The sequence below is a fragment of the Capricornis sumatraensis genome, chromosome 12, assembly GCF_032405125.1.
Source record: "Capricornis sumatraensis isolate serow.1 chromosome 12, serow.2, whole genome shotgun sequence".
Classification (NCBI taxonomy): Eukaryota; Metazoa; Chordata; class Mammalia; order Artiodactyla; family Bovidae; genus Capricornis; species Capricornis sumatraensis.
In genome coordinates, this window is record NC_091080.1 from 42634670 (window position 1) to 42655688 (window position 21019).

Consider the following 21019-nt stretch of genomic DNA (forward strand, 5'->3'; position numbering starts at 1 on the left):
AGTGGAAGTCAGGCATCTAGGGACAAGTGCTAATAAAGAGGAAATATGGAGTACCTGGCAAAATGCTTTGTATTTTAAAAATTGCACACAGCTAACTTTTGGTAAGAAAGTAACTTGGAAATCCACCATCTATCCAATCACTCCACAAAGAGCTGCTTGTTGTGGAAGACTCAGGGCCGTGCTGGGGCTCAGACACATGGATGACCAGAGTCCTCGCAGAACACAGCGTGTGGAGAGCCAGCTCAGAGCAGCGGCCACAGGAGCCGGATGCCAGCCTGCTCCCCCTAAGGTGGCTGCTCTTGCCCCCCGACCTCAAATGCCACAATCCCCTGCAGCACTGCCCCCACGTGCAGTGCAGGTCCATCAGAAACTTTCCCCAGCCAGCAGCTTAGCTTCACTCTGTTCTCTCACACAGGAAACAGGGAGAAGGCCCCCTTTCAAAGGATCATTTTAAGGAGTAAGACGGAAGCATCTCAGAAGCTACCAATGCTCCAGAATATCAGTCACTACGATTGAGACTAGATGTGGTTAAGATGCCAAAGTCTCCTGGGCAGGTTGTTTCCTGCTCCGGGAATGGCATTTTCAAACGATAGCAGTCCTTTCCCAAGTCACTCGCAGAACCAACCTCAATTCTTGTCTACACAAAAACTGTGTAGAAATTTAAATGGCATCCGAGCAGTATCTTTTATTATCTAATAATGGAAAGTGAAAGTGAAGTCGCTCAGTCGTGTCCAACTCTTTGCGACCCCATGGACTGTACCAGGCTCCTCCATCCATGGAATTTTCCAGGCAAGAGTACTGGAGTGGGTTGCTATTTCCTTCTCCAGGGGATCTTCCCAACCCAGGAATCAAACCTAGGTCTCCCGCATCGCAGTCAGACACTTTACCATCTGAGCCACCAGAGAATAATGGAAAGGCTAATTAAAAACCCCACCAAGCCCCAATTTCTACCCCCACCCCAAAAAGTTAACCATACAAGACTGCCATAATAAGCAAAACTGTTTAGGGTTAAAAGTGTAATTTTATTTAGATGTTACTTGTACATAATCTATAGTAAGATATACAAACAGATAAAAATTGTTTACCAGGAGTTTTTTTTTTTTAATACCACTTTAAATTCAGTGTACAACAGCATTGGTAATACTGCAAGGTGACAGACTCTGGTTTAGAAAACAAAAATTACTTGCTACTCTGGCTGATACATTCCCATGAGTCTTCAATGGATGAAAATGTATCATGAATTTCAGCTGCAAATTATTACAAAACTTTCACAATCTAGCCACGTGGTGCTCAGAAAAGATTTCGACATTCTAAAAATTTACTGAATTGAAAATGCTAATTCTCCAACAGTATACTTTTACTGAAGAAAAACAGAAGTGATCAAATCTTATGGTTTTAGGGCTAAACAACAGAAAATTGACTACGTCATACGCGTGCAGTTAATGGGTGGTTCTGAGTCTTCTTCTCATCCCTCTGCCTGATCCATGACATGAGAAAAAGCTTGTAAGAAATTAGACTAAACAAAAAAATAACCTTACAACATAGCGCTTACTTTAAAATGTAAAATCCATAGATAGGAAGTATGTGTTTAAATGTTTTTCTCCATTTATCTCGTAAATATTTCTTGAAAATGAAAGTGGACAGTTCAAAATAGTCACTTTTTCCTTTTCATGTGCTATCGTATTAGAAAAAGTCTGGATTTCATTTTTAGAATAAATCAGTGCTGAGAAAAATACTGCAAAAAATAATCTAAAGTGGATTTTAGTCCTTTTCCATTCTCTTAGAGGCTACGTAACACATCAGGGCAAAAGCGTTTTCACTGGTCAGAACATCAAGTTGAAAATAACTTGTTGATTAAACTACAGGAAGACAACCAATATTTAACAGGCTCATGAATATGTATAAAGTGCCACTAATTTTACTGTGATAAGATATAAATAGAAGAAATCCTGACACAGATAGTAGCTTTATGCATTCTCTCCATCCTGAGGACAGAAGGGACATTACAAAAAAAAAAAAAAAAAATAGAAGTTTTACCAAACATAGGTTCTAGAAGGACACAGGTGCTTCCGTATCCAAAAGTAACACTAAAGACAAAATACTGTCAAGAAAGACAAAATATGACCACAATTGGTAAAAGTCCCAAGAAAAATGCCAACACAGCTGGCCTCTGCACTGGAGAAAAAGAGAATTTAAAAGAGAGGAACTGAGGAGTTCATTCTAAGTACTCTGAGGCAACACAGCATGGTGAGGAGGGCCAGCAAGCATGTGCCTGAACAGCTGGTTCTGGCTGAAAAGACTCAGACAACCTGGCCTGGGCGCTTGGAAACAAGGGTCACACAGATCTGAGGCTCGTCTCGAGTTCCAGCCTAGGTGACTCAAGGCCCGTCAGGCAGCCCTCACAGGATGACCGGGACCTTCCACAGCCCGTAGGTGTCCCTCAGGGACAGAGATGTGATGGTGGAGCAGCAGCTTCCTGGGGAGAACTCAGCAACCACACCCCCACCCGCGGCAGTCAGGGTCCTGCTGACATCCTACCGTCCACCCAAACATCTCTGTTTTAGCCACAGGTTCCTTGGTCACAACTGAGCATCACTAGGACCCGAGTTTTACATGGCAGAGAAGTCAGAACTGCTCGGGGGTGAAGTGTCTTTGTACATCTGTGAAGTTACACCTGAGATCAAAGCCTGGGGTGTTTTTTTCTTTCAAACAAACAGTTCACCTTCACCCAGCATTACAGAATCTAAGTTCTCATTCACGAATTTCCTAGCAGTTTGTCTTGAACAGGAAGACCTGCTCAGGCTCACCTGTCATCATGTGGGAAGGGACAAGGAAGGGTCGACCCTCCCCCGGGGTACCTGGTCAAGGGTGGTGTGCCGACGACCGAGTGGGAGAGGAACATGTGTGCTTCGAGGGCTGGGTCCCTAACTGACCACAGCACCAGGGAAGGCAAAAAAGATGCGACAGTCTCCTTTCACCTAAATGAAGCTCTCAGAACTCAAGATCAGGGGGGGCCTGGTGCCACCTGGAGCCTTCTCTGTGGCTCCAAGGCCTCCATATGGGCCCACCTGGGATGTGGTTCTGGGGGAGAGGTTGTACGGGCTCTGTTCCCAGGTCCATGTGGGCTGGTTCCCCAGCTCCAGGGGCCGCCGAGGGTGCTGAGTGCAACCCCCGTCCCCGACGACCCCAAAGGAAAAAGGGCCGTTCTCCACTTTCCTTCCTACTGTGCTGCTGAAACCCCCTACAGAAACCACCAGCAAGCACTGACTCCATGAACGCCCGTGAGGGATCCTGCCTGGGAAGGGCCAAGTTCACGTTTCACAAGGTCAGCAGAGAAAATGAGGTTCTTCAACAGAGCCTCCAGATAAGACAGAGGCCGCTGGGCCATGACAGTGCAAGCTCAGACAGCTGAGTCTCCTACTTGTCAAATCTTTCTCTTGAGAACCAACTTCTTCTGGAACACATTAAAAAAAAAAAAAAAAGTTACTGATTGGAAGACACTGGTCTGTCGCACAGTCGTGAATCTCGCAGAGACCTGACAACAGGCAGCTTCACAAACACACAGCAAGTCTGCAGGATTTTCATGATCAAGGAGCGTGAACCCAAACGGCACTAAACACGTTTAGTGGCCGAGAGAAAGAAGCAAGCGTCTGTTTTCAGGACGATGCGATAGTTACAGCGTTATTTCCTCGGGTGCAGCACGGTTTGCTATGTTTAGTGGCACTTAAGTATTACACAGTAAATACTGAAAAAACCCAGAAGTTTTGGATGTGCAAAAGCAATCTCACATTATTGATACAAAAGTGGCTAAGCTACGGGATTATAATTCCACTATCTGGGTGCTGGGACCACTGACATCGTCGACACGCCCCACCCCCCGGCCGGGCCCCGCCCGTTGGGCGCCCGTCTCAGTCGGACCAGTCGTTCTCATCGAACTCGGAGTCGTCGTCCGAGTCGCTGTACTCGACGGCGATGCGCCGGGACAGGATGGTGGCCACGTCGTTGCCCACCGGCTCGCGCTTGGCCTCCTGCTCCCGCTGTTCCTGCACCTTCTTCAGCTGAATCCCTAGAGACATGAGACGCGGCTCAGAATGCAATCCCTCTGCTCGCTCCAATTAAAGAGAGATGGACCAATAAGCCTATTAGACTTTTTTTGGCCTACTGATGCTGGCATAAAACGTTTTAGAAACTGGACAGGAAATGCTTGGGAAATAGATGTTACAGGACCAAGAAAAAAAATAAAATGTATAGAAGTCGTGACATTCCTTTAGTGATGTGTTGAAATATAAGATAGTCAGTTACGATTCCAGTGCACATGAGCACCGAGAAAGAACATTCTAGAGCAGCACAGCCCAACCAGGTAGCCACCGGCCACCAGAGGCTGTTTCAAGGTTTCCGGTGGCCCCCTGTACTGGGACAATTGTGCCAACATGAGTGTTTCCATCGTGAAGATCATACTCCTGGTCGGCCTGCAGCTCACTGGCACATCAAACTAAAAATACGAAAAGTCTAAGACATACCCTAGATATGAAAAATTAGTCTGAAAAACTAGATCACTGACAGGAGCTCATTTTCTTTAACTTATACTTTTGACCTTAGAGTAAGATGCAGTGAACAAAAGAAGATCCAATTAATTGATGACTGTTTTTATAATCTATTCCTAGTCAAGTAAAGCTTTCCTGAATTCTCAGTGCTTTATCACCGTGTTTACTTGGCGCTGAAAAAACACATCTGCTGTTAAAAAAAAAAAAAGAAAAGAAAACCAAACGAGGCTCCTGTCACCCTCTCCTAAAGGCCATCTGGTGGAGGTTGGAGCTGCTGGAAGCCAAGGAGGCCATGGCTGGTGGGCCACTGTCCTGGGACGGGCACTCACCCATCCGGATGGCGGCGAGCAGGTCGCTGCGGGCGTCGCTGACCGGCGGCTGCACCGCCTCCTGCCTCTTGGCCTCGGCCCCCGGGGGGGCGTGCATTGGGGAGGAGGAGAGCGACGAGCCGGCACCTGGAGGGCCAGGTGGGGGTGGCGGGGGGCCCGGGGGCGGCGGGGCTGTGACCACAAGCCCACTGGAGGGAGGGTGGGGAGGGCCAGCGTAGGCGGAGCCGGCGGAGGCCGGGAAGGGGGGCTGCAGGGGCATCTGGAGGGGGCAGACGAAAGCAGTTTGTGCGGAGGGGATCACAGGTGGGGGCGGGGGCGGCGGGGGTCCTGAGGGGCTGTAATACTCCGTGATCTGAGCCGGCAGCATCCTGGCGAAGACAGGAAGCAAAGAATCACTAGAGACCAACGGGTGGTCCCATCCTCGGAGGGTCTCCCCCACTTCAGGGACAGACCACCCCCCTCCGGCCCACCCCGCCCCCGCCCCAGACAACGCCCACGCTGTCATGTGAAACACTGCAGGACGCAAACAAAACATGCTTTGGACCACAGGTCATCACAAGTCACTGTGATGGGATTCAGGATGGTCTGCTGACGTGCACCAAATGATAACCACTGGAAAAGGTGACGTCTGCGGAGCGCTGGACAGCTGACTGCAGCGCGAAGAAGGCAGGACAAGGCATCGTTACACGGGGCATCTCAGAAAAGGTGCTTGGAAATCTGTCTTAGGAGGGTTCTGGGCCAATCAGATTGGCAAATTCTGTATTTTACATCCAGTCCCCATAGAAATTCCCCAAAGCCCACAAAGCCCATCAGAACATCCAAAGTTTCGAAAACCCCTCCAGCCAAGAAATCTGCAGGGTTCTATTTAGCCGAGGGTTTTCCAAACCAACTGGACCACAAACTCTCTCTACCTGACACTCAGAGCCTTGGAACACTCTGTGGGAACCCTGAGTTACAGAGAACCAAATTGCAGGGACTGTCTAAGACCCTGCGGTCGGAGAGAAAACCTCTGGAGGCTGAGGGACGTTCGTTTAGAGCGCCACCCTCGCTGCTCCACGGTGGAGAAAACCCTGTCCGTGGAAACACGTGTTCAACTTGCCTGGGCGCTGACTGGGAGGGACTAAACTCTTGAAGGACTGAGCTTAAGCCAAAAAGACCGCTTACCAAAATATAGGTGGTGCTTAACTTAATAAGCCCCTAACATGAGGATCTTTTTTAGGAGATGTTTGAACTTTTCCCAAATGACACAAAACAACAGGACTTGGTGGCAAAATGATATTTGGGTGCCCAGAGGCCAAGGTTGAGCCTGGTGGGCTGCCGTCTATGGGGTCGCACAGAGTCGGACACGACTGAAGTGACTTAGCAGCAGCAGCAGCCAAGGTTACATGCATCCAAGTCTAAGAAGTCCTGTGTTGCATATTATTGTTGTCTCCTTTGAGATTCGGATTCTCTGGAGTGTTTGGGACCCGCTCACAAAACTGGCACGTCATCCTTTGCCAAGGCCCTGGCTCAGTCATTCAAACATAAAGGTAATGTGTGTTCACGGACACAGACACAAACCTAAACCTGAGGCTTATGTGTAATAAAAGGGGAGCGGTGTGACCCTGCCTTTCCTAACACAAGAGTTTCTCATAACGGATGGTATCTGCAACCGCTCATTCCTGGCTGCATCCTAGCCTCCAGAGTTTGGCTCAGTTTGGCTTAGTCCCTCAGTCACGTCCGACTCTTTGTGACCCCCATGGACTGTAGCCCACCAGGCTTCTCTGTCTACAGACTTCCCCAGGCAAGAATACTGGAGAGGGTTGCCACTTCCTTCTCCAGGTTATTCAGTGACAATTCCTCATCACCCACCCGCAAGACCCCCATGCAATGGCGAGCCCCAGAGTGAGCCCAGGATGGGGTATTTACCCGTAGTCGGCTGGGGCCATGGGTGCGGGGGCCTGGGGGCCCTCCGAGGCCTGCGGTGGGGGCGGTGGGGGCTGCTGGGGCCTGTTCAGGGCCAGGTGCCGGGCCGAGGCTGACGGGGGCCGGAACTCGTGCTCGGGGGCCTGGGCTGCCGGCCCGTGGGGCGGCGCGTCACCTGCTCCGTAGGAAGGGGTTCCGGGCTGCGGGTGCAGAGAGTGGTTGGGGGTGGCCGGGTACGAGTAATCCGTGACATCCGATGCGTGGGACCTGCAGGCCAGAGCCAGAGGTGGGAGAAAGTGGCCTCAGTTAAGAAGACCTCCCCGCCGCCACCAGGCATCAGCGTACATTTAAATCAGAACACGGCCAAGGCATAGAAATCACACGCTTATTCCCTGTACTATCGACAAGGTCAAGGCCCACAAGAGCTTCCAAGCACAATGCAATCATGACTTTAGCGGCAAAGCTCCAGGGTTATGTAGTTTCAGAGCCACAGCTGTGAAGTGCGTGGTCAGACAGACGGACAAGCGACAGACAGCACAGCCCCCTTCACAGCATCGCAGCGGACACGTTTGTAAAACAGGAGCCTCCAAGACAGGGCGCTGAACTTGAAAACAGCATCCAAGGTGGAAGATTTCAGTGGTGATTAAACTGACAGCGTATAACTAGACCTTAACAAATGGCAGATGAATCGGAAAAAAAAAAATGAACGGTAAGAACAGAGAAAGAAGTCAAGAATGAGGTGAGTGGTAGTTTTCTTGAACAGGAGAGATGTATTTATGGCCAAAAGAGAGAGAAGGAACACAGTGCCGCAGGCAGAAGCCCTCTTGCTGCCTCCAAGGCTCGCGGGAGAGAGAGACTCTGAAAGGATGCACGCATCTCCGTGTTAGTTGGCAGAGTTCAGAAGAATGCTGGGACCTTGGAGATACCGCTGGGGGCAGGGAGGGCTGGGCAGCGCTGCAGGGCGTTAGTCGCCCGGGTTATGGGACGTGTGGTCAGTACAGGGCAGAGCATCCTCTCGTGACGCCGAAGCAGGGGGCCGTGGGGGCTGGGACCCGGAGCAAGCGGAACCACAAACCCGGCGGGCGTCCGGTGCTCTGCCGCGCCCCCCGCCTGCTGCAGCTTCCTCGCGTCACTCATGAACTCAATGCCCATCTTCCTTCTCTCCCACTCTTCTCTTCTGGTCCTGACTTTTCTCACACTTATCTGCTGGCTTCTGTTGGGATTCAGCTTGTGTCTCTCTCTCTGAAGGGAAGAGGCAAACACACGTCGGGTCTTTGGAATTCAGATAGCAGCTTCCCTGGGACATCACTGCGTAGAAAAGTTCTCTAAATGGCAAAAGACTACTGTTTTTTTTTTTTTTCCTTTTTTCTTCTCTAATTGCAGTATAAACATAGTTTGTAACTCACTTCCTTTTTCCCTAACTGCAGTATGAACTGTACATTACGGTGTGCGTACGACTGTCTTTTGAACAAAGCCAACTGTTGGCAATTTGCCCAACTGTTGGCAAAGGAGTTAAAAATACTGTCAGTGGGGGAAGAATCTGACCTGTTTTTAGTTTTAGCGTATTTTAAAAATGTAAATACCTGAAACTGGATTCCCTGATGATGGGGGCGTGGCCCTGTGTGGGTAACTGTCATAGCTAGGGTACAACTGTCTAATGGAAACAAACTTATCTACAGGCTACGGAGTGCTTCTATGGGGCAAGGAGCCGGGGTCGGAAATATCCTGGCACCATTCAGAGCTCTGTTCTGTAAGGTTCGGGGTGATACAGGGCCGAATGGAGGCAATGGAGGAGAAAACTGGAAGGAGGACAGAAGCAGCAGGGCGTGCCCAATGTCGGGGATTACAGCAGGAGCCTGGGGGGCAGGGCTCTGTGACGGTGGTGGGGTGGAGTGGAGAGGGGGCTGACTGGTCACTCGAGGTGTCACTGCCCCCGTTCAGGGGATACCGGCGGGCTGGACAAGAGATGAGGAGGAGGGTGATGGCTGAGTGAAAAGGACCCCCCAACAGGAAGGCAGAATCAGCCCCAGGAGAGATGGCACCCGTGTGGGCCCGGGCGGGTGGTCCTGAAGCTGCAGGGGCACCAGGAGTTATCTGTCAGGGGAAAGAGAATGTGGAAGAGTGAAGAAAAGATGGGACAGGAGGAAGTGTCAGCAGTGGAGACTCAGTGGAAGAAGCAAATGAAGCCCTCAGGGTTCTGCGGGAGGGCAGGGTCAAGTGGCTACGATGAAGGGTCAGGCAGCTGCAACACCCAGAACAGGGTGAGGAAGGGGACAGCACAGGGGCCGGGGTGCACCCTGCTTCCTGATCGATGTGGGGAGTCAGGGACAAGCATTTCATCAAGGCTCGTCCTAAACGTATGCTTAGAATCAAACCATTCCTGATGATCTACAGAGAGCGTGACAACTTAGCATTAGTTTGTGTGATGAGCTGAAAATGTATTACTTACAAGAACAAATTATATACATACCATCAAACTTAATGCTCAAATTTCCCTCAGTTACCCTGAGTACATCCATTACAAATCATGTTTCAAAATAACACTTAAAACGGGAATGTGTGAAAGTCACTCAGTTGTGTTTGACCGTTTGCAATCCCATGGACTGTAGCCCACCAGGCTCCTCTGTCCATGGGATTCTCCCGGCAAGAATACTGGAGTGGGTAGCCATTCCCGTCCCCAGGGGCTCTTCCCAACCCAGGGATTGGCCCAGGTCTCCCACACTGCAGGCGATTCTTTATTCTGTGAGCCGCCAGAGAAGCCCATGAATATGAGACATAAAATCAAAAGGTAAATAACACGGGGCAGATTTCAATTTCATTAAGTCTGAATATACACATGTACAGAAAAAAGACCAAAAAAAGAAACACACTAAAATACGAAAACAGTGGTTTCTCTGGTAACAGAATTATGAATAATTTTTTCCAAATATAAAAATTTAATTTTATTTCATAATAAGAAAACTGTTATACTTTCATAAAATAAAAGTATTCAAAATAATTTAAAGGCTATAATCCATCAATTTTATACCCAACATGGCACAGTCTAATCTCAGATTCCAGAATGAATATCGATTAATTCAGAGAGATTTTTAAAAATTCATTTTTCCATCTGTACCTATGGAAAGACTTAGGCATGGAATATTACAAAGTATACGTTTTGCACGAATAAACAGTCACAGCTTAGCTGGAGAAAACGGAGCAGCAGATATGACATCCTGGGAGCTGCTGAGTTCACGTACTTTTCACCCAAAGAACTATGAGCAGAAGTATATCTTCAGCCTTACTTTCTACAGAGATAAACTGACACAAAGACTAAAACTTGAGGCTACAGCTCAGTTAAAGCTCCAGGAATTGTCAGATCATCACCTGATAACCGCTTGTACAGAAGAGTCTAGACCCTGCATCAGTCAGTGACTGGCAGCCCTTGTGGGGAAGTGTATTTATGGGAACTGTACCCACCAAGCACTAGACATCTTCTGTACATTAGTCTGAGCTAAACATGGAGATTAATACACATTTCTTAAAACACAGATTTATTGCAAGGTCCAGGTTACTGCTGATGTAAGAATCCTCTATTCACAGTTTTAAATGCCGATGGAAGAGCCCACCTTTACAGAAGCAGAAATACGAAATTAACTGTAAATTACAATTACTGGTCAGTTCTTCCTGTCCAGTGAAGCCCTTTCGGGATAAATGCTGCTTAGTGACCATGTCTTTCACATCTGCAAGAAAACAGTTTTACTGAATTGCTAACAATTTTTAAAAATAAATTCCTAAGAGAATTCTCCTCCTGCAATTAGAATACGTAAGATTAGCAAACTGAAGGCGGGGGGAGGGGAAACTTTGTTCATCCCTTTTGGAAAGGTTATCAAAAAGAACAATGCAGTTATTCCTCGATCACATCAATCACTACCAATCGTTTCAGATACCAAGTGGCAAGGGAAAAGCAAAATTCTAAGCAAAAGAGGCAGAGAAAGAATGAAATGATTATCAAAATGAAAATGCCAGTCGCGGGCAGGCACTAAGCCCAAATTCAGAATCGAGGTTAAAACAGTACATCTAGATTAACAGGATGATTAAGTGAAGTCACAGACGGAAAATGATGCAAAGTAACCCAACATCAAACAAAACTAAAGTAGTAATTCAAACTCAAAACATATACAACACTCATCTTTAAGGAAAGTTTGGAAACACACTGTGGACGATGTAAACACAAAGCTGCGCCACGTTTCCACTTACAGGGAAGCCAAGCCCCACTCACCCTCACAATGCATGCATGCACTCGTGCGCGCACACACAGACACGCACACACACCTAGTGTCTGGGGACAAGGATCCTTCAGAAGACGCTCCGTGGTGTGCACTCTGTGATAACCTGGTGTCGGGTCTAAGCTCTTTGTCATATGCCATCATATTCCATTCTTGGCGCCTGTTTCTGGCTTTTCTAACCTTTTTCACCTCCCGGGTTGTGCCATCTATACGCTTTTGCTCCTGACGTCCAAGGAGGAAGGCAAGCGTGCCGAGACAGAGGGAAGGAAAAGAGCAGGTTAGTGTGGTTGCCATGGCAGCAGTGAGCCTGAGGCGCAGACAGGGGGGCCCCTTTCCATCACTCCCGGCTCGAGAGCCTCCTAACACCCTTGCCCAACTCAGACCCCACCAAGAGAACAGACACTTACTGACTGAACACCAACACGGATAAGTTACTGCGCTGCGGTTTCAAGGGTTGCTTACCATCATTTCTGGTCAAGAATTCTCACCTCACTAAGATGTAGCTTCTTTTCAGTGTACGATACTTCTAGATCTATTTTATACACACGAAATACCTGCTCCATACAGAGACATCGTTTCCCACCCTTTTACTGCTCTGACTTGTTCATGTATAATTATCTGTCACAAAATAATTTTAAGTGTTCAGTTTCAAAAGGATTATTTCAGAATATTTGAGCGAACCCTGCAACTAGCTTAACACAAACTAAAAACAAGTTAAGAACTGACCTTCGCTCTCACTCCTGCTCCAGATCTACTTTGCCAGTAAAAATGTCTTCAATAAATAACTTGGGTCCTAGGCAAGTGCTTTTTTAAAGGTGAGGACACTACTTCCATGAGTGTTTGTATGTCCTTCCTGCTCCCCTCGTGAAACTGATGATCTTCGGGAAACTGATCTATGAGCCTGTAAGTCCTACGCCCCCCGCACAACCCCTCCACACGTGGCTCTGCAATGAACAAATCCAGGTAACAAGATGTTCACTATGGCCGGGGCACCTGCCAAGCCCGGAAGGTATGAACGGCAAACAAAAGAGGACAGGTGCCTGCCCTCATGGGGCTTTCGATCTCACCCAAGCTGAGCTCCTGTCAGCGGAAAGGAACCATTAAAAACTACATTTTAAAATTTTAAATAAATGAAGATGATGCCTAATAACAATAGCGATAATTTTCACAATTGGAGGAGTCCTGTTGGGGCATAAACTGGTCCAGTCCTGAGAGGGTCAAGAGCAAGAGGGTGGCACCTTTCAAAATTTTAAGCCCACACTGCACTGCTGGAAACTGACCCTGAAGAAATACATGTACCTGAGTACAGGTACCCCCTACAGTGCTGTATCAGTGACAGTTTAGAGGCAACCTAAATACTCATTAATTCATTAATTGGTAAATAGCTCATGAAGCATCTAAACTTTGGAATATGATACAACTATTAAGAAGAACAAAGTGAAGTGAAGTGAAGTCGCTCAGTCATGTCCCACTCTTTGTGACGCCATGGACTGTAGCCTACCAGGCTCCTCTGTCCATGGGATTTTCCAGGCAATAGTACTGGAGTGGATTGCCATTTCCTTCTCCAGGGGATCTTCCTGACCCAGGGATTGAACCCGGGTCTCTCGCATTGTAGACAGATGTCTGAGCCACCAGGGAAGTCCCAAAGTACATCTTTATTATATCACGATATGGATATGTCTGTGTCTGTGTCTGCAGGTCAATTCCAGGGATAAAAAATACTTTGTGAAATGTGTACACCTGTATTATGAATGCACAGCTGTTACCAGAGAACAGTAATACCTGGGAAAGGGAGAAACTCACCTCCAAATGTTCTAAACACATGTGTTTACTTCAGGATGGGTTGGGCATTTTACAACTGGCGTGTATTGTCTGAATGCTTTTACAATCAAGAGAAAGAAAAGGAGGGAGATTTCTCTGCATTCCAACATACCTCCTGCTTGAGAGTCACTGTCTTCGACTAATTAATAGCTATCACCCTTACTTTTAAGAGGTGAATGCTGACATGGGTAGGGACAAGTGTGGTGGTACCTGCCACTCTCTTTACAATGGCTCAGCCTCCAATCTACCCATCAATGCACGACATACACACACACACACACACAAGCTGCCTATGACGTAACACTGACCCTGAGACATCTGCACCTGACTACACCGCCTACATGAAGACCCCAAGGCTGTCCCCAGCTCCTTTTCACCCCTGGATGATCTCAGCTGCTGCTATTTAGCATGCTCCTCCATCCTGAAACCCCACCAGCCCCACGCACACACTCACTCCGCTCAGCCAGCCTCTTCTATCCGACCCCATATCTCAGGGACAGACCTCCTCCACTCTCCACATCCTCCTGCACAGTCACCTCGCCTCCTGCTGCCACCTCCCCCAAAGCCACCCGATCCCTCACTTTCCAGCTCTGCAACTTCAGCCTGACACCAGCGTCGTTATCTGCATGACTTAAAAAAATGTTTTTACACCAGCAAACGAAGTAAAGTTCATGTTCAGAAACAACAGATGTCTTCTACCCAAATTTTCTAAACTAATTCTTCCTTCAGATGGACTTATCCATTCCAAATAAGAGTGTGACTCCTGGGGTTTCTAGAATCCTGGGAAATGAAGGCTACCTTGCCTCGTTTTCTGTTCCTATAGAAAGCAGATTTTGTATTAAAAATTTCAAATTTCTTTCCCTCTTTATGAGTTCCAGAGGATGGCATGACTTTTTTTTAATGTTTGTTTCCCCCACTCAACTCTTGTCTCCACGAGGGTGATAGTCCTTTCTTTTACATCACAGCCTTTAGAAGGCATTCAAGAAAGAGCCATTATACAAATGAATGAAGGAGAAATTCTCATCAGAATTTTATGTGTTTGAGGCACGCGGGATGAGACTAAACTACCAAGGAAATGACAAATAATTCTGTACAGAGGGTAATCACACACAGTCGACTAAGACTGCTTTCCCCTAAAGTACAGTGGCAGAAAAGTTAAATATTTTTGCCAAAACGAACACTGTTGCTTCGAGGGAATTCTGGGAGGCCATTTGAAATGAGGCATGCTTTAAAGGAGAGGACTTATAAAGTCTTGGGGTTCTGCCCTGTTGCCATGAGGAAGTTTGGGGATTCAGAGCCACAGGCCTTCAAATCTCTGTTTCTTCTTTAGAGAGATCAGCATCTTCCCATTCTGCACTTCAGTCCTTAGCGGTGTCTCTGCTTGGATATTTCTCCACTTGAACACCCAGCAACCCTTCCAAGATTCCCCATTAAATTGCCCCAGCGGGATTCTCCAGGCAAGAATACTGGAGCAGCTTGCCATGCTGTTTTCCGATCTTCCTGACCCAGGGATCGAACCTGGGTCTCCTGCATTGCAGGCGGATTCTTTACCACCTGAGCCCCCTGGGAAGCTCCGAGAAGAGCACACAGATAACAATCTGAGAAATTCCCTCCCAGGATTTGAGGTAACATTTCACACCTGCAGTCTGGAACCGACTGCCATGCTCCCTTTCTGAAATGCTGTTTTCAAATCTCAAGTCCTCTTCCATCCTGAACTGTCACTCCTACTGCGCCAGTACACCTATGAGTTGTCTCAAACCTCCAGGGAGCCAGCCCCCAAAATGCTAACAAGCTCTTAACTCACAAACTAGGTGGTCATTTTTTAAAACATCATTCATATATAAAAGGCTTGGCAACTAACTGCCTTTGGAGAATTAACTGATTTTCAGTCATTTAAGTCTAATTTTCTGGGCCCCAAAGGGACAATTTTCAAAATAGAAGTTCCTGAAGCCGAGGGTGGGTTTGTCCCTCTAAGAGTGTTTGCAAGGCAGGGGCCTCAGTTCTCCTGCCTACGACCACCCCACCAAAGGGAAGCAGCTCATTTTCAGGAAACACTATCCTCTCAGTGTGCTGACCACACATGCTTCTCCATCCAATACGAACCTCTCTCACCAAGGTCTTAATTACAGTTAGGTGGCAGGCCAGTAATTAATAATGTTAAAAATGCCAAAAGCAGATAATTCTAACTGATATGGAAGGTTGACTGCTTTATGAAATTTGAAAGTGCAAGAGAAAAGTTATAAAACGCAGTGACAAACAAAACTGAAATTTTTGCCACTACTTTTATGAAAGCAAAGCAAATTTTAGAGAATAAATCAATAGAATTTATTGACAGTAGTACTGTATTACTGTGTTAGATTGAACGGTATCTTCACGTGAAGAATGCAACCTCTAAAAAACTTCAGCACAAAACCCAGCATCTCTACTGTTTAAAAAATGTACTGATTTTCAAATCTCTAATTTCTAAGCAAGCATCTCAATTATACGTTTATATGAACACTTCCCATACTTGAATTCTTTACCTTTTGACGTCTTTTCTCTTTCCTTTTGTCTTCCGTGTCCTGTAGCATTTTTTCTTTCCAGAGGTCAAAGAAATAGGAAGGATCAGTATAGAACTTCAGCCCATCCTTCTTATCATCTCTGTAAATCAATGTATTACAAGTCAGGTGGGAAAAAAAGGTTGTATATTTTCATATGGAGTATTTATTAATGTTCATTTAAACTCATGAGATAACATCTGCATGAGGAATCTGTTCTATCCTATACTCTCTGAAGTCTCCCAATTTTCCTTACTTGAAAAAAATATGTGAACATGCAGTAACAGCAGTTTTTTCTAGAATAATTAAGTAAAAACTACTCTTGCATATTTAGATTTAGAAAAATGCTACCCAAAATCACAATATGGCTCATAAACAGCAATATTTAATACCACAATCATTTCAAGGTATGTTCTGCTTACTCCAATGGGGGCTATATATAGAGATGGATGGATTTCTTAGCACATATATGTTCACTTCTTTTCTGCAGTGACAAGGCTATTTGGATAAAAATTAGCAAGTACTCTGTCTTTTTCAAAATCAGGTTTGCCCAACATCTATAATTCAATTAGGAAAGAAGCAGAATATTCACGGTGCATAAACGTAACTAGGATAGAAAGTGATGACCTAGATACTTTCCAAATGGAAAGTGAAAGTGTTAGTCACTCAGTCACGTCACGTTGTGACCCCTGGGACTGTAACCTGCCAGGTTCCTCTGTCCATGGAACTCACCAGGCAAGAATACTGGAGCGGGTTGCCATTCCCATCTCCAGGGTTTTAAATGGAAGTAACTCACAAAGAAAATTCACTTGCAGCTATTTAGTTTTCAAGAACTGCTATAATTACTATATATTAAAAAATATTTCAAGTCCTTATATGCTACTCATTCATCACAAAGTCAATAAAATGCAGCCAACATGGACCCAAAGTTGTAATATACATCAATAGACAGCAAAGCTCAAAATAATCATGTCAAGACGTGAACACTCTATCTGCTAATGCTTTAAAAAGAGTATGTGACCTATATATTACCTTCAAGAGGAAGAAAAACATTTTCACTTAAAGAGAGCATTTCAATTAGTCATTTGAGGCATACAGAGAAAGAAAAAAAAAATCAGAGAAATAAGTATAGGGAAGAGTTTGTGGCCCAGTAGTCAAACAAAGTGACATGAATTACTCGCGGGAAACTGGTCTTGAAGTCCCTGCTATGCCGGGTTCTCTAAGCTTCTCAGGATCAAATGATAAGCCAGTCTCTCAGGAGGGTGGTCTGGCAGATCTCTGCCTAAAAGTCGCTAACAAACCAGCACAATTCACTGTGTACTTCAATCTCTAGTCATTTAAAATCCTCTCTCTTCCCAATTTCCTAAGTGCCAAGCAACCTGCATTACTGGGATTTTAATGAAAAAATTGTTGTGAAAAATATAAACTCCCCTAAGATACTAGGGAATATATAGGTCATCAATATAGGTGAGGACATAGAAAAACTGAGCAGCAACTTGCTGCAATTTTAAAATGTATAAAATGCATCTTCTTTTTTCAAAAGGGGAGTTAATACTTTGATGAGAAGTTACTACTTAATGGAACAAATATGTACAATAACTTAGCAAACGTTAACCTTGAGACCAGAATATAAGCAGAAATATTCTGTTTATCGCAACTAAACACTTTTCAGTCACACTGTACTTATTTAAAACTGTGTTGTCACTGTCATATTTAAATCCAATTGCAAAAGTTTGTGTTTTTTCCTACCCCAAATATTTCTGTATTAATAAAAAGTAGATTTGAGTTGGCATGACTATTTTTAAACACACTATTAAAACACATTTTTCTTTTCCCTAAAACTGAATATACACAATATATATGAGCATCAATTTATCTTTATGCAATTAAAAATTTTAACTACCACAAATATTTAATCATAATATTGATTAGTCAAATATGAGTGGTTCACTGAGTTTTCTGGGTTTCTTTTTTCCTTTATAACAAGATATTTAGTGAGGTTTCTTAGGAAAATTTTAGTAAGTCCTCATCGCTCTGGAATAAATAAAGCTGAAATTGCCCCCAGAAAAATATCTGCTGAACAAAAGCAAATTCACAAGTTAAAACATTAGGCTTCCCACCTCATCTCCCCTCTCTAGCTTGTCAAAGAGCCACGGTTTGAGTTCCCAGAGTCACATGACAAATTCCCACTGGCTATCTATTTTACATACAGTAGAGTGGGAGGCAGGAGGGAGGTTCAAGAGGGAGGGGAAATGTGTACCCCTATGATAGATTCATGTTGATGTACAGCAGAAACCAATGCAGTATTATAAAGCAATTATCCTTCAATTAAAAATAAATTTTTAAAAGGTTAAAAAAAATTAGGTTTACAATACTACTATTAATCTTTAAGTTGAGTATCTAAAGACTCCAGAAACATATATATGTTTCACAGAAAAATGTGGTATCCTGATCCTCTCCCATCACAGCTTCCATGGAATCCCTGTTCCATTTTCTGGAGCATCTTTCTGTCCATGCTGAAGAAAGGGATGCAGTCTGAATGATTGCTTTCCTAGCAGGGCTGCAATAAAGGACAGGTCCAAACATCTCCTTTTGGATCCTGAGAAAGGACAGGAATTCAGACCAAGGAAACCCCTGGGCGCTGCCTGAGAAGGGCCACCAGACCCAGGAGAGCAGTAACGGATGTGGGGGACTCAGTGAATTCAGGAAGGCGGGGGCACCACCCAGGGGAGCTAATCCTGGGGGCCGCGAGGACCACCCCCACCAGTCTGAGCTCATCAGAGGCTGAGGAGCGAGCTCTACAGGGGGTGAGAGACGGGATGAACAGAGAATTACTGGGTAGGCCAAAAAGTTCATTTGGGTTTTCCTGTAACTGTTCCAAAAAACCCAAATGAACCTTTCAGCCAACCCAATACATGGAAACAGGAAAGAACTCAGTGACTCAGCAGCAGGTCGGAGAGGAGTTCTAAAGAGCATTTTCAGTGTCTTCATAATAATTTTTGTACAATTTATTTTTCGCTCTTTTTCTAGGAAGTTTGGTCCTGATAGTGTATCCTACCAACTCAAATGAAAGGTTACCTTCTTGATTCTATACTCACTCTTAGAAACCCCAACGCTGCAGAACACACATTTCTGAATTAAATAACACATGTCTGCAGGGCTGAAATGCTGAGACATGTACTTGGCTGCATTAGAGATGAATTATGCAACTCCTTTAAACTTGACTTTGAACGTGAGGATCAACACAATCACACACCATTACCATGTAATGTGCCATCTTCTACTCAAGGTATCTGCATCTGAAAGCTAACATCAGAGCTCACACTTCCCTTAGTAAGCTCATCTGCATTTTGAAACACTCAAACTTTAGCAATTCTGTAAATCACTAATGTCATCGTGGTTGTTTTTGTTGTTGAGTCGCTAAGAGTCGACTTTTTTGTGACCCCAAGGACTGTAGCCCGCCAGGCTCCTCTGTCCATGTAATTCTCCAGGCGAGAACCCACTGCAGTGGGTTGTCTTTTCCTTCTCCAGACCATCTTCCTGACCTCGAGATCGAACCTGTGTCTCCTGCATCTCCTGCATTGGCAGGCGGGTTCTTTACCATCTGTGCCACCTGGGAAGCCCAATTTCATCCTGGATAACACTGCAGTGATTATTCTCAAAGTCTGAAAAGATGTTTTCACCACACTGCCCACCTCTCTCAACTTACTTACCTGAGAAGCTCTGGGGACGCACCTGGACGTGGAAGACCTACCTGTACGGTGTAAGGATGTTCAGAGGAGGTGGTTTATCGCTCTGGTTGTAAATATCAGCAACAGGATTAGGAATGCTGTTCTTTGAAACCACCTGCTGGTCTTGGACTGTGGAACTTTTGAAAGCTTTTTTCATGTTGATATCCTGTAGTGACACTGTTTAGAGAAAAGTCCCCCAAGTCGGGTTACGTGGAAATATTTTGAACCATTTAGAAACAAGTATAATTTGATTCACAATCATAAACATCTCCTAGAATAGCCGAATATATAACATGTATGCTAGCAGAATAATATCTATTATTGTTCATTTAAAATCATGCTTACTAGTATGCACAACCCCTCCCTCTGATAAACAATAGTTATCTCTATAAATCATGTCTTTCCTTCTTTTGTGGCAATATAATGATTTCATTGAGCCTAATTATGAGTGCACCATTCTTTACTTAAATAGCATTTCTCAGAAACCACACAGGAATAACGTTATGAGTGTAATAGGTTATGTAAGCACAAAGATTCGGGGTATCCAGTGGGAGGGGAACCATTCAACCAGTTAATACGTCTGCAAAACATACATGAATGTAGAAAGTGCATTAAGTTTTTCTGACAGTAATAGTAAGGAGAAATGGTAAAGCTTTTCAGCACACCTAGAGTCCTGGAAATTAAGCAGCATGATACAAATCTACACTAAGGAGTCTGAGAGAAGCAGGCTAATTACCCTCATTTCTTGAGTCTGAATGGTATGCTGCATCTCAGGTATCAATTCATCTGACCTTGACATGACTTTTTGAGGTGGGTGACGGTCAGGGGTGTTAAATGACCTTTCCAAGACTGCCCAAAGGAAGAGTGGCAGGATCACATGGAGCATAGATTTCCTGACTTGGTCAAGGATGCTTCTATAGGAATACCCACCAAGGAAAGTCATAAGGGAGAATGCTGATTGGGAAGGGAATGTAAGGCTATCAAATGTGCTGTAGAATCTCACGATGCGAACCTTTTCCAGGGTAAGGTTTATCACAAGCACCACAACTGCAAGAGTCAACAAAAAGCTGAATAAAGACAAGTAAGTATTTTTAAAATCATTCTGATACCATTTGAAAAGTATATGATTGATTTAAAATGTTAAAACTCCTTGTCTGAATAGACCCAGTAGCTATTCAAACTTTTCCTTTTAAATAAAAGATACATTTAAAAATCAAATTAAAAAGAGCACATCTCTAGCTTCCTAATTACTGTTGGAAAAGTAAGAATGTTCATAACAAATATTAAAATCTCAATGTTTTACGCTTGTTAAATTTTTAGTTCACTAATTTAATTTTGACCTTTGAAACAGATCTGAAGACAAAACATGTTTTTTTGAATGATGACGGATGAATTTCATAAATAACTACATTAAAAAAAACTTTCACGTTTTATTAATACTGCTATTAAAGGCCTAATAGAAAAATAAGATGCTAGGATCATTTTAATGCCAGGAGGGAAACTGTAACTACCTATATAAAGGGAAAAATAATTTTTAATCTGAGTGTTTTCTTCAAAGTAAATATAAAATGGCACATTTTGATTGGGGGGGATAGTTTTTTTCAGTCTAATTTCAGTCTCTTATTTGAAAGAGACAAAAAGTGAAAAATTTTTTTAAGGGATTGTTGAATCTTAATTTTTTTTTAAACTATCCCAATTTCAGGGAACATCATCAAAATGACCATCAGTTAACTACACAGCACCTGTGGATATTAACTTTGTCTTAGAGGCCTGAAGCCCTTCATTTCCGGGCAATTAGGTCAGCAGGATCCGCTCAATTACTTACAATCAGTCCTAAGGGGAGCAGAGGGTACAGGGCTCTTAGCTGGACACTATCTTTGGAGT

At 44.7% G+C, this 21019-nt stretch overlaps 1 protein-coding gene across 1 annotated transcript in view; it reads right to left on the reverse strand.

Moving 5' to 3' along the window:
• Positions 1–1019: 1019 nt before the first annotated feature.
• Positions 1020–21019, reverse strand: part of WASF3 (WASP family member 3) — a 40355-nt gene continuing 20355 nt past the window's right edge. The window contains exons 4-9 of the mRNA XM_068984310.1: positions 19159–19312; positions 15390–15507; positions 7854–8020; positions 6782–7045; positions 4874–5241; positions 1020–4066 (exon numbers count right to left, since the gene is read on the reverse strand). Of these exons, the coding sequence (XP_068840411.1) occupies positions 3909–4066; positions 4874–5241; positions 6782–7045; positions 7854–8020; positions 15390–15507; positions 19159–19312 (1229 nt within the window). The 3' untranslated portion in view covers positions 1020–3908. The remainder of the gene's footprint in view (positions 4067–4873; positions 5242–6781; positions 7046–7853; positions 8021–15389; positions 15508–19158; positions 19313–21019) is intronic.